This window comes from Macaca fascicularis, chromosome 10 (genome assembly GCF_037993035.2).
Source record: "Macaca fascicularis isolate 582-1 chromosome 10, T2T-MFA8v1.1".
Taxonomy (NCBI): Eukaryota; Metazoa; Chordata; class Mammalia; order Primates; family Cercopithecidae; genus Macaca; species Macaca fascicularis.
The window spans coordinates 115,660,635-115,674,575 of NC_088384.1; the positions used below are offsets into that span (position 1 = coordinate 115,660,635).

At 50.1% G+C, this 13,941-nt stretch overlaps 1 protein-coding gene across 6 annotated transcripts in view; it reads left to right on the top strand.

Annotated features, from left to right (window-relative positions):
- Positions 1–13,941, top strand: part of PHACTR3 (phosphatase and actin regulator 3) — a 271,324-nt gene that overhangs the window by 26,722 nt on the left and 230,661 nt on the right. For 2 of the 6 annotated variants that reach the window (XM_045363243.2, XM_015457663.3), the window contains exon 1: positions 729–1,324. The exons of the other annotated variants lie outside the window; for them this stretch is intronic. In XM_045363243.2, coding sequence (XP_045219178.1) covers positions 1,207–1,324 — 118 coding nt within the window. In that variant the 5' untranslated portion in view covers positions 729–1,206. Of the gene's footprint in view, positions 1–728; positions 1,325–13,941 lie in introns of those variants that run through there. 6 annotated transcript variants of the gene reach the window in all.

A 13,941-nucleotide genomic window follows, 5' to 3' on the forward strand; every position in this document is an offset into this window, starting at 1 on the left:
CCCCCTCTCTACCCTTTCCTGGACTTTCTTCCTTCCCTGCCCTGGCTGGGAAGCAGCAGCTGCCTGCCTGTGTTCACCCCACACCACCTCCGGGGTTGTGAGATTCGCTCCTTAGCACCCTGGAGGACACCTCTGTGAGATCTCTGAGTGGCAGCCCTAGGCGGTGTCGCCTCCCGTGCCTGGCCCCTCCGGTTCCTAAGGGCGTCTGAGGAAAAGCCTTATTGGAAAGCGCCCGTGCCCTCCTCCCTCTCCCTCCCCGCAGGGAGGAGGGTTCAGAGCGAGGGTTCGGAGTGTCGTGTGGGGGTTCCCTAGCAGGCCCAGGCCAGGTGGTTGCGGGAAAGAAGCCTCGGGTCGCTCCCCTCCGGTGCCGGGGTGGGCGCGTCGGGACCCTCTGGCCTCTGCGTCCCAGGAGAGGAAGGACCAGGGAAACCAGCTGCCTGCAGCTGCTGGGGAATTTAGGGGCCCTCAGGGTTCCCTTTTGTCCGGGAGGGCAGGAAGCGGGACTAGGAAGCTTCCTTGTTTCTAGAGCACAGGTTGGTGGGGTGGGCGGCTCCTAACCCGGGGTCCAGCCCCGCCTCCCCCACCCCGGCGCGCGGTCCAGGTATGAGCGACCCCTCCCTGTGGCCACGCGCCTTCTCACGCCCCTCTCCCGTGACGTCATGCTCCTCTCGCGCGGCATGATGGGAGAATCCTAATGTTTTCCAACAGATGCTCCAAGAACAGCTTTCAGATTAAAGCAATTGCAAGAGCAAAGATTCTTCTTTTTCCCTTTTTTTTCTGGGGGGGTGGGGGGTGGGGTGGGGGGAGGGAGCGCCCCCAGACGTTCCAGGACATCACCCCCTGCCCCAAGCACGCAATAAACACTGACAATAAAAAGTTTTTATTTCCTGGTTCAACTTTTTTTTTTTTTCCTGGAATATATAGACTGAAGAATGGGAATAAACACGAATAAATAACAAAGCGAGGCCGCGCACGCCGGGATGCGCTTGGCTGCAGCCAGCGAGGCTATTGTCTCCCCGCCCTAAAGCCAGCCCCGGCGTGTTTCTCCAGCTCTTTTCCTTTCCCGGCCCTCTATTTTTTTTTTTTTTTTTAATTTTCTTTTTTAAAAAGACGCCCCCTCCAGCCCCCTCGCCGGTGACCTTGGCCGCCTCGGATGCTCTGACTCCACGCGGCTCGCTCTAACTTGCCCCCGCGCCGGCCGGGCCCATGGCCGCGTCGGAGGACGGGAGCGGCTGCCTCGTGTCGCGGGGCCGCTCGCAGAGTGACCCCAGCGTCCTCACCGACTCCTCGGCCACCTCCTCCGCGGACGCCGGGGAAAACCCAGGTAACGGGCTGGGCGGGGGGCGGCGGGCGGGGTCGGGGAGGCCCGAGGCAGGTGGCCCTGGGAGCAGGACCCCGCGCGGCTCCGCGCCCCGCCTGCATTCGGGGAGCCGCAGCAGGAACCGGCTCTCGGCCCGAGGTTCCTATCCCCAGTCTCGCAGGGCTGGGACGCTCGGAGCCCTTTGTCCATAAAAGAGCTGATTTCCTGGGTAGAGCCGGGCGCTGCAGCCTCCCCTCCTTTCCATTTGGTGAGCTCTGCCGGCCCCTCGAAGGGGGCTTCCCTTCCTCGGGTGCTGACCGGCTGGGGGAAGATAGGCAGAACCGTGGCCGCCTCCGCCCAGCGCCGATTCTGGGCCCTTCCCTCCCTCCCCACGGCCGGGCCCCAGCTCCGGACGTTCCCGCTTGGGCATCCGCTCCTGGAGGGCAGCGCTCCGCAGCTGAGGCCACCGCGCTGAGGGCTTCCACCGGGCGCCTGACTCCAGCGGGGCCTGGCGCACCTGGGCGCGCCAGCCCCCGGACAGGTGTGCTGGGCAGAGCCGCCGGCAGGGAGAGGAGGGGCGTGCGCCAGGACAGAGCCCGGTTTCGTGACAGTGTGTGGACTCCGTCCACTCTTCCACCCCCATGGCAGCGTTGATTGTTTAGGTGAAAAACCGGTCACAAAGGCGTCTATAGGGCTTGATTGATTACTTTCCAGAGAGGAAGAAAGGCCTAATAAAGCAGGAGGGGGGTGGGCTGTGTGCGCCTGTCACCATGGAGACGCAGGAAGCAAAGTGATCATTAAAACCTCTCTCCACCAGAAGGCAATTTTCACTTCACAGGGAGAAGTCTGGGCTTCTGAAATGTAGGGTTCAAAAAAAGAATCAAAGCTGGTGTTTTGGTATCAAGCCACAGGACTCAGTTTTGTGTCTTAGAGAAGCACAATTCCTTCGTAGATTCTGTTTTGATAACAAGTTGCTTTGCCTGTCTTTGAGGACTTATTCTCTCTAAATGCAACAACCCCAAATGGGGACTTGATCATGTTAAATGGTGGGCATCAAAGTAGAGAAATCCCTGGGGCCCGAAGACTGGCTTTGTGGGGAGGGATTCCTTCACTGGAACACATCAGAGCTTCCCGATAAACTGCCTAGAGGACCCATTACAGGCAGCTGTGTGGGCACTGGAGCCCCCCCCCCCCCATTTGAAAATTTAAACAATAAACCCGTGCAAGTATTGGAAGATTTCTTTGTTAAGACTATTGACACTGTGTCACTTGGTCAAACTAAGGTACCAGCCTGAATAAATCTCTGACTTTTCTTTATCTGGGAGGGCAAGTTAATTTCCTTAGAGTTTCAAGCAGAGGCTGCCATAGCAGACCCTTAAGGCTTTAATTAATCCTTTTACTAGGAATGGGGGATTCAGCCTTCAGCACTCCATGATGGATTGCCTTTCTCTGGGTTGGAGAGGCGCATCCACAACTGTTCCAATCATGGAAGTTGAGTGGCTCCTCGTGAGAATCCTTCTCAGCTCCCTTTGTCTCCCTGGCAGTAAAAGGAAGCAAACTTGAAATGGAAATTATGGAGGACTTGGCTTTTTGGCTGTCTGTGAGTTTATGCCTCTGTGGGTGGGAGCGGAGGGTTGGGCAGGTGGTGCTGGTCCATGAGGGAAGGAGGAGGAAGGGCTGGGATGCCTGTGATTAGGTTATGCGTGAGAGGGCGCAGGCTTGAACTCTACTCTGGTGCAACTGGTCAAAATGGGACTCAGGGAGCAGGTGTCAGAGGTGAAAAGTCTAAAGTATGTGCAATTCTGTGAGCAGTAAAACCTTACTAAAAAGCACCAAGCAATTAAGTATTTATGGATTGTGTGAAGCGGATTGTGTTTCTGTTCTAGCAGAAAGATAATCAGAATCATCAAGTTGGAAAGAACTTGGAAACTTGATGGAGGAAGGGCAGACTTGGAATATTTTCTGTAAGCACCTTGCCTGGCTGGCCTGTTGTGTGCCTGCATACCTCTTTTGATGGTGGACTCACTTCTTCCTGATGTAGTGCATGCTTGTCTTTGGGCAGATCTGTTGAAGAATTCTTTTTCCAGTGGTTCCAAGGGGTCTGGTATTCACCAGTCCTGATGGGATCTTCTCCTGCTGCGTGTTACTCTGGGCTTTGAGAGAGCCTGAGGTTTTAGGTATTGAAACAACCTCAATCACTTCTTGAAAAGTCTAGGCCCTTCACCTGCTCTCTCTAGATGGCCTCCCTTATTTGTCCACCTGCTGCTCTAATGTGAGACTCCTGAAAATTGAACGTGGAACTCCAGCTGTGGAATAACCTCACACAGAGTAAAGAAGCAGAGCTGTCTCCTCCCATCTAAATTCTATAATTTAATGAAAGAGTCCAAGGTTGCGTTCACCCTTTCCCTGCAAAGGAATTTTTAATGCATCGATATTCCCTTTGCAAAGACTCCAAGCATTCCTCGAAAGGTGAGCTATGTTTTGACACATCTTTCTCCCATTCTCTAGAGGTTACCCCTGCTGGGAATTGAGCGGCATCCTTTGGGAATTTTCCTAATGTTTTATATACTTGTGTTGCTTGGAAAATGGCACACGGGAATGCGCTGGACTCATGGCTCTTCCATGAGTGGTTCTGCCCCACACTGGGTCTTGGAGATCTTGCCTCATTGAAATATCCATCTCCCTTTCCCTTTTAACACCCACACAGGATGCCAAGGAACATATTTTTCAGTTTAGCCATTGGATATTTGTATTGTTTCCAGGTTTTACCCACTACAGACAACATAGCTGTAATTACCTGGGCACAAACTGCCTTGTACTCACCTGAGAATTTCCTCTGGGGTGTGTGTGCACCAGCTCGTGGGATGTTGAGGACATAGGGGACCCACATATTTTATTTTAATGATATTGCACCCTCCTAGAAAATGTATGAATTCACACTCTTTCCATAATCTATAAGAGTGACCTTTCTCCAAACCCTTGCCAACACCTGAGATCATCAGTCTATTTTTCTCTAGCACGAAGGGTGACAAATGGTTTCTTATTGTGTTAATTTGCAGTTCCCTGATTGAGAGTGAACATAAGTGTCTTTTTGTGGCCTTATTAGTGCATTAAATCTGCTGTGGCCAGGTCTGTGGCCATGGACTGTGTGGCGGGGATGAAATATTTCCCCTAGGCCTGACCTTCCTGCCGCTCTAACCACTGCTTCGTTAATGGGCCTGTCTGCACCTTCACAATGTGCCTCTCTATAAATCCGTGCTCCACACCCATGAGCATGGTTAGGTGTTCTTCCAAAATAGAAATTTACTCAAAGGTAAGGAAGCATCCCCTAATCTTTCCTCCCTTGAAGGAGCTCATGGTCATGAGGAGTTTTGCTTCCTTTTCTTCCATCTGCTCTCAGGCTCTGGGACTAGGCTTCTGCCCCCTCCACATCCTTGGGCCAGCCCTGGCATCGGCTTCAGCACAATGTTGGCCTCCTTCTTGTTGGGTCCCAGGCTGCCTCTTGGGCCTTCCTCAACATGATCCCATCACTGCTCCTCACCAGCCATCCCCTGTCCCTCGGCTGTCGCTGCCTTGCTCTGTCCTGGCTCCATGCCTCTCCAGCTCCTTTCTCCAACTCCCTGGCTCTGAGCTCCAGACCTTTGTGTCCTGCTGGGTCCTTCCAGTCCTTCAGACCTGTGCCGCACCCCAGTGAACTCTGATCTCATTTCTGATTTGCGCCTAGCACTCTTCAACACCTGGGGTTCTTGTCAGTTTCATTCTCTGTGGAGTGTCTCTTCTAGACTGGGAGCCTCTTGAGGACAGGGAGCTTGACTGTCACCTGAAGTGCTGCACCCCTGAGCTCAGCACAGAGCTCAGATGCAGGAGACTTTCAGTAAGCATTTGTAGGACAAATGGGCACAAGCCCCAGGTGCTGGTGTCTTAACCTATGTGGCAGTGCCTGACCAGGCAACTGGTCACTCCTGCCAGCTAGATGGGGCCAAAGAGTGCTTGAAGGGCGAGCAAGGAGGAGCCAGCAGCCACATCCTTCTGCAGGGCCAGATCCAGGTCTGCTTTACTACCTGGAGAGGGAGAAGCCTCTCAGAGCATCCTCCCCTATCGTGAGCTACAGACGGATGCACAGACACATTCCCCAGGCCCTGGGCTCAGGGCATCCCATGCTGGCCCCTTCCTCCTTCATGCCACTCTGCTGGCAGACAGGTCTGGACTTGTGCTGATGGCCACTTCCTTCATCACCTGCATCAGCCACATACCTTCAACACCAGGCTCTGTTCTTGACACCTCCCTCTCCCACGGTTGCAGGTCCGCTGGACACTGGCCTCCTGGAGCCCACCCACTTGTTTCAGGTCTCCCACCCCCACCCCCATCCCCACCCTCACCCCCACCCGGGTTTAGCTCCTACCTTCCCTTTCCTGGACAACCTCAACGCTGAGTCTTGGTTCTCTTCCTCTCATCGGTTTTCCTGTAGAACAGGAAGTTTCCAAAATGCAGATCTGGTCTAGTCTCTCCTTTGCCTCAAACCCTCTAATGCTGCCCCCTGCCTGGGCATGGGAGGGGGCGGGGGCAGGAGCCTCTTTTGTCTGTACTGTGGCTCTTTCTAGCTTTCTTCCTCGAATGTTCTCTTATTCTGGAGTCCTGGGTTCTGAGGATCTCCCTCTGGTCCCTTGTAGAGTGTCTACATGGCTTAATTAGTAGTAGAACTATGCAGTAATTACATTGTCAGCTTCTTCAGGGTTATTAAAAACATAAAAGCTAGATGCTTAAAAAATACTGAGTTTGAGAACTTAGAGTTTTTTGGTTTTTTTTTGGATTATGAAAACATTGCCTGTTCATTATAGAAAATGGATGCTTTAAAATTCCTTTTCCCAACTGGGCATGTTGGCTCACACCTGTAACCCCAGCACTTTGAGAGGCCTAGGTGGGCAGATTGGTTCAGCCCAGGAGTTTGAGACCAGCCTAGGCAACATAGTGAAACTCTGTCTCTGTAAAAAATACAAAAAGTTAGCTGGGTGTGATGGTGTGCTCCTGTAGTCCCAGCTACTTGGGGGGTTGAGCCAGGAGGATCGCCTGAGCTGGCGAAGCAGAGGTTGCAGGGAGCCGACATTATGCTTCTGCACTCTAGCCTGGGTAACAGAGGTAGACCCTGTCTCCAAAGGAAAAAATATCCTGTTCTCTGCCCCCTTCCCACCCTAACACCACACAGAAGCCAATGACAATGAACCCCTTTGTCTTTAGGACCTGCCAGGTAGCAGGCGAAGCTGTTAGCACTGGAGCAGCAGACATGAGGAAGTCAGGCCCAGGGGCACTCTCCAGCCTCACCTGCCTTCCTCATGGTCATAGGAGCCTGTTTTCAGTACCTCACTTGGCACTCCTGGAGATGATCTCATTTGTTTATTGGAAAAACTTGTTTATGGTCGAATACAGTAGCCACTAGCTACATGTGGCAATTTAAATCTAAATAAGATAAAATAAATTAAGATTCTGTTTCCTCAGTTGTAGCCACATTTCAAGTGTGCGGGAGCCACATGCAGCTGTGGCTGCCATACTGGATAGTGCAGATCTAGAACATTCCATCCTTGCGGACAGCTTTGTTGGACAGTGCTGCTTGGACTGTAAGCTCCCTGAGGGCAGGGCCTTGTCTGTGGTCTTCTTGGCTGTGTCACCAGTGCTAGCACTGTGCTAACACCTGGTAGTTCCCCAATGAATGCTGATGGAATGGATGTGTCAGAGTGATTGGTGTGGTCTTGAACTCTTCTGCAGGAAGGGACCCTCAGCCTCCCTAGTCTCATCATCTCATCCTCTGAAAGGGAGGGTAAATAGCAGAGATAATTTCCTATCCACACAGGTCTCATTTATTTCAATTCAGTGAGTTTTCCCAGAGAACCTGCAATGCGGCACACTTGGGCCTTGCCAGAAGGGCCTCTTTGGACAAGAGAACAATGAGATGCAAAGAGATTCTTTCCCTGGAGCTAAATAAATGTGTCCAAGTCCTGGCTCAGTCAGGGACAAGCTGTGTGACTTTGGGCAAGTCACTTTACCTCTCTGAATCTCAATTTCCTTTAATGTAAAATGGCAGGCATTATTGTCCTTAAGTTCAGAGTGAGTGAGGATAACTGAGCTGTTGTCTTTAACAATGAGTAAATTTTGAGATGCAGCTTTAGGAGGCAGATACCTCCCCAGACAGTCTCCAATCCCCTTGAGGTAATTCCATCTTTGGTTAACAAAGTCATGGCGGCAGTGACCACCGTGATGCATACAGCAGGGAGTGGGGGGAGGAGCAGCCTGCGGGTCGACCCCAGCCCTGCTCTGTGCCTGGCTGAGCTGGTGAGCCTCTCTGAGCTCTGTGAAATGTGAGTCAGAGCAGGACCGATCTGGCTAGGGGCCAGGAAGGAGTCATGGGACCGTGTCCCTCAGTGACGCAGAACAGCTTCAGGCACCAGGGTCATTCTCAGCGAATGGTGGAGGAAAGAGGAGGAGGAGGATGTGGTTCCTGCTCGGATTCTGGATTTTGGGCCCCTGGCTCTAAAAGGCTCCTCCCTTACACTTTCTCATTCTCACCTTTTCGGAGGCTGTGCCTCCCCTACCCCTGCCTCCCTCTCCGGCCCCAGGTCCACCCAGCCTCGGATGCTGCTCCCCAGCTCCCTTCCTGGCTCCCCACCTCATGACTGGAAATCTCCTAGAGTCCCCTCACCTTCGCACATTATTCCCTCTGGTCTGGTAATTTGGGGATAGCACACTGGTTGTCTTGAAATGGGATTTGAATGTGTGTTTTGTGGGAATTGTTTTGCTCTGATGAGTTTGTTTCCTTTGCAAGCGTATCTTCAGGGAAGGTGCTTTATAGGGGAGGGTGTCTGTCTGGAATGACACAGGCGAGCCTTGTTGATGCTAGTCCTGTGGCATGGCCAAAGCGTGCCGGAGGGGACGGTGCAGATAGTGGGTGTGTCCTGGGCCCTCCCCAGAGGTTTAGCCAGGGCAGCATTTATGGGAGGATATGAAATGTCACAGGAACAGAGGTAAAAAGAAAAAGTTTGAAAAAAAAAAAACAAGTATATTAGTTTGAGGCCTTTTCTTATTGAAATTGAGAGCTGGGTTCTATTCCATGTACTAGAAAACTCTTTAACATAGGGTACCAAACTGCAGTGTCTGCAGGGCCAGGACTCCCGCCATGGGAGGGTCAGGGTGCATGCCTGCTGGGGCAGAGCTGCTTCTTGCCATGCAGAAATGTGGGCCCAGGCTGGCGAGACTGTTTTTTTTATTCTGAGACAGAGTCTCACTCTGTCACCCAGGCTGGAGTGCAGTGGCACCATCTCTGCTCACTACAACCTCTGCCTGCTTGGTTCAAGTAATTCTTGCTGCTGGGTTCAAACAATTCTCCTGCCTCAGCCTCCCGAGTGGCTGGGACTACAGGTGTGTGCCACCATGCCCGACTAATTTTTTGTACATTTAGTAAAGATGGGGATTCACCATGCTGACCAGGCTGGTCTTGAACTCTTGACCTCGTGATCTGCCCACTTCGGCCTCCCAAAGTGCTGGGATTACAGGTGTAAGCCACTATGCCTGGCTGACTATCCTGTTTTAAGAGCGACACTGGGAATCCAGATTTTCATATGAGATGTTGTGTTAGGTGTTTGTGTTGCTATAAAGAAATACCTGACACTGGGTAATTTATAAAGAAAAGAGGTTTAATTGGCTCACAGTTCTGAGGGCTGTGCAGGAAGCATGGTGCCAGCATCTGCTCCTGGTCAGGCCTCAGGAGGCTTCCAATTATGGCAAAAGGCAAAGCGGGAGCCGGCACATCACACAGTAATGGTGGAAGCAAGAGAGGGACGAGGAAGGGAGGTGCCCTGCTTTTTTAAACAACCAGATCTTTTATAAACTATCAGAACGAGAACTCCCTCAGCACCAAGCCATTCATGAGGAATCCGCCCCCATGATTCAAACACCTCCCACCCGGCCCCACCTCCAACCTTAGGGATTCCATTTCAACATGAGATTTAGAGGGGACAAACATTCAAACCCTATCAGATGTGATTTTTAAATATTGGCAAGTTTATCTATTAGGGATTGGGTTGACTTTATGTAATAGAAAACCTAAATAACCCTGGCTTAAAGAAGATAAAGGTTTTCCTTCCACCAGAAGTCCAGACAGCATAATGGTGTCCCTGTCGCAGGGTGAGATGCTCAGTGAATTTCATACTGAATTCTGGTTGCAACATGGTTACTTTACCTCCAGCAACAAGTACATTTTCTAGGCAGGACAAAGAGGATAGTGAGAGGCACAGGGTGTCCACCTGCCAAGTTTGCCATTGCCTTCTTGGGAGCCTTGCCCAGTGACACCCACTTATACCTCTTTGGCCTGAGGGCATCAAATGGCTACTCCCAGCTGCCAGGGAGCCTAGGAAGTGTAACTTTTTCTTTTTGTTTGTTTGTTTGTTTAAGATAGGTGTATTGCTACCCCTAACAAGAGCAGGTTCAGAGGGAGGGGAGGGTGTGAATGACTATTAGGTAGTGAACTACAGTCTCTGCCCTATCAACTTTATAAAAGCACCGTGTGACCAAAACAAAACGTGTCTGGGAGCTGCATGTGGCCTGCAGTTGCCCCTTCAAACCTCAGATAGAAAGAATCTCATGGGAAGACTGAAGCAGTTTTTATGTTTTGTGCCATTACTAAGACATTAAAGGTCGGGCTAAGATGTGTGATCCAAGCCTAAACATTATGTCCATTCAAATTTTATTTAACAATGTCCAGGGAACAAGATAGGCAGGGTCACTGTTGCTCATAGAGCCAATCATCTGGTCAGTGATCAACGGCTGGAGTGAAAATGTGCTTAGTGTCAACTCTTGTTATAAAAGGAACCATCATACTTCCTTTTATTGAATATTCCTCTAAACCCCTGAGGTAGGGCCAGAAAGCTAGGGAGGCTGAGTAACCAGCCCATGGTCGCATTTATATAAAGGGGTGGCTTGAAGAGGATCTTGAATCCAAGTGAGTCTGAGGCCTGGCCCATCCCTATCTGCACCACCCAGCTTCTGCCTCCCTCATCCTGCATCTTACTGGAAAGTGGTCCTCTGTCCTTTACATGGAATAGATATGTGTGTTTCACCCCCATTCCTGGCTCCAGCCATCTAGCTGACAGATGTATACATACCTGTAGTCACAAAAGCACACAGAGGCAAATGTACTCTTTCATTTCCCAGTTCATTTAACCAGAATGGCCACTGGGACAAGATTTATTTATTGAAAGTCAGGCAAGGTAATGGCAGAGAATCAGCTGTCTGCAGAGTTGTTGAAGGTCCCGTCTTTAATGGGCTGGGGCTTGTGTTCCTGTTTGTTAAAGCAAGTCAGTTGGATGGGTAGCTTGGCAACGCACCTTATCTAATGGGCACGACATCTGTAGACTTTGACATTGATTAGTTGGCAGCGACGAAATGGATCTGCCCTGCACTGAGAAAACAGGAGCTGTGGTTATATTACTTAAGAAGTGTATTTATTATATGTACTATGCTCCTGTTTGTAATACAACCCTTTTAAAAAGTCACCATTGGTCTTGCAATACTCTTCCTAATGAGTTGTATTGTTATGGCATTACTTTTTGGTTCAATTATCTCTTGAAAATTTGTATCCATATATAGAAAAAATTGTTGCCTTATTGTGATCACTAGCTCTGGGGTTTCAATGAAGTCAGGAAGCTATGCCAGAAATGATCTTTCTGCTTCCCTTTGGCAGGAAGACGTTGTCTTAGGCAGCGTTGCTCCTGGGGTGGCTGCGTTTCTTGAGTCACATGGGTCAAGTGGTTGCTGACTTTGGCACATTTATTGGCTGGATTTTTTGTGCAAAGCTTCTGAGATCTGATGACCTCCACGGAGTCAGGACTGTCTTGTCACCTGTTTTTCGGGGGTCTGCCTGGCTCCTGCCGCACATTCTTTATTTTCCTGTTAGTCTCTATGTACAACCAGAGATACAGGTTTTCCATCGAGAGGGGTCCTATAGGAGTGTTCTTTCCAATCAAGCTTATTTACATAAAAAAGAACATGACTTAAAAAGAGTAATAACGTACTGGTGGTAATACACAGAAATATGTGAAGAAACCATGCAGGTAGTGCTTGGAAGACACAGGCTTGCCAAAAACCACAAAGCTGGTGTACAGGTTTCAGTGAAATGGGGAAATGCTGTTGTAAATTTTCATCTTGGTCTTGTGGCCCGGCCACGATTACTTAGCTATTTGCTGACGCATTAAGTGCTACTGTGTGCACGGAGCATGGTGTGAGGGCAATGTAAAGAGGCATCGTGCATCCAAGAGGCTCATGGTCTGGCTAGGGGCATAACATTTTGACAAGTAAAATGACAGGACACATAAGTAATAAGTGCCAGGCCTCTTCAACTTGTCCCTTTCTGTGCTGTATCCCATTCATTCTCTCGCAAGTGTCACAGTCTTCTGCAAAAGCAATCTCTAGACCTCAGTGGCCCTACAGCATTGAGCTTTCAGTCCTTGGGTTTCTGAAGGTTGGCAGGGTTGAAAGTCCAGGCTGGCTCTTCTCCGTGCATCTGTTATCCTTCTTGGACCTGCGTTCTAAACCAGCCATGTTAGTCTTGTGTAGTGGTGAAGATACGTGGGACCTCTTAGGGCCTAGGCTGAAAACCTTCACTCATGCTGATTCCGTTAGCCTATTGGCCAACTTCAGGTCAAAGGGAGGGAAAAACACTTGACCCCTTTGTTTGGAGGAGCAGGAAGGTCATATGTAGACACAGGAGAGGTAGAGAATTGAGGCCAGTCTGGTAATCCACACATTAGACCTATGTAGTCTGTGGGCTCCTGCAGTCAGAATCATCTTGGAATCTCCTGCCACCTCTGATAGGGCGATGCCTTGACATTGGATGCCAACAGACAAGGTCTGTGGGGTGCTTGCAGATACGTGGACTCTGGTGTCAGACTGCCTGGGTTCACTGTGTGGCTTTGGAAGATCTACCTAACATCTCTGAGCCACAGTTTTCCCATCTGCAGAGTGAGGATTACTTTGCTTATATTAATACCCCCTTAGACGGGCAGTCATGATGCTGAGAGGAGATGATTTCTGTAAAGCATTTAGCTCAGTTCCTGGGACACAGGACGATCCTGGTCACCATGAGCTAGCATTCGCCTCCTCCTATCACTGTGGAGAAGCTTTCACCAAAGGCCATGTCTTGGTGGATGAGAGCAGGAGGCTCTGGTCTGGTGCAGTTTTGAGGCTCCCAGATGCCCTTGTCTCCCTTTGGTCCTCAAGATGCAGGAGGGAGGGTTTTCCTGGCCTGAGCTGCTGGGTGAAATCGGGCATCCCTCTGGAACTTCCTCCCATCACCCTGTACTGCCCTGGAGCTGGTTCAGGAGACTGTTGGCATGTGCTGGGAAGCTCCTTTCAAGGTGTTGCACCACCCTGATTTCCTAGTGGGGGAGCTGGCTTGAGGCAGTCAGAACGGTGAGTTGGGTGAAAGACCCAGGGTCAAAGACTGAGTCTCATTCTAGCTGGGACGTGAGGCTGTGGCCACGCTGAGCTGACCACGAGCCCCTGGGCTCCTTAGGGTTGCCTTTGGGCTCAGGAAGGAACCTGCATGTGGACACTGAGCTAAGGGAGCACCAGCTGTTTGCTTTGGTTGGTTCTTTCCCCTAATCCTTGCAAGTAGCTGGTTCTGCTTTGATGTAAAATAACAAAAGATTTAGGGAAAATTTATAATTTAGCTCATTTTTTTTTTAATGAGAAGGGTGAGTTTTGGAGCAAATTTCATACCATGCCATGTGGGGTAAGCTCAGAGTATCGCCTGTGCTCTCATTCACCTGGGCTGGCTTTCTCTGCTTGCTTCCCACTGGGAGTCTAATACAGCCTGTCTTTTCCTTAAGATCATTACTTCAAACAGTGTTGACATTTTAATGTGATTATTTTCCTGTAATATTTTTCCAGCCCTTTTCCACTTGGGGACTATATTTGTATCCTTTTTCTTTGGGGATTTGTGGTGTTCCAGCTCCATCCTGGGCTGTAGAATAGAGCTATGCTCATAGTAGGTGCATGGTAAACATTGATTGACTCTTGGGTACATGATAGTGATGCCTAGCACCCCTCCTCAGACCTATTCCCATGTTCCCATAAAAAAATTAAAATCGAGGGGGAAAAACCCAAAACAACAACAACAAACAAACAGTTCCATGATGGCTTCAGGTTAAATAGTCTCACCCTGGTGCGAATTCCTGGAGCAAATGAGCAAGCCAGTGGGCAGCAGCCTGAGTGTGACTTCTCAGGAATATGCATCACTGAAAGTGAGCCCACACATTTGTTAACAATTGGTCCCTATGTGGTGTTACAAAATTAACTAATAACAATGTATTCCAGAGGATATTAGCGTAGAGCAGCTATTTTCTTACAGGAAAAGAGGGATTCCAGTCATTTTTTTTTTTTCTGTTTTGTTGAACTGATGGTTGCATCTTGCCTGGTGAAATCTTTAGCAGGGAGGAGGTGGAAGTTGTTCACTTTAGCACCCAGGGGCTCAGCTAACGTTTCGTGGGGCTGACATTCTGGGTGCCTGTGCTAGGTGGGGAAGGGAAATTAAGCGGCTTTTTTCCACAAATGAGAGCCTGAGTAGAAAAAAGAGGCATAGCTCATGGCACATGTCA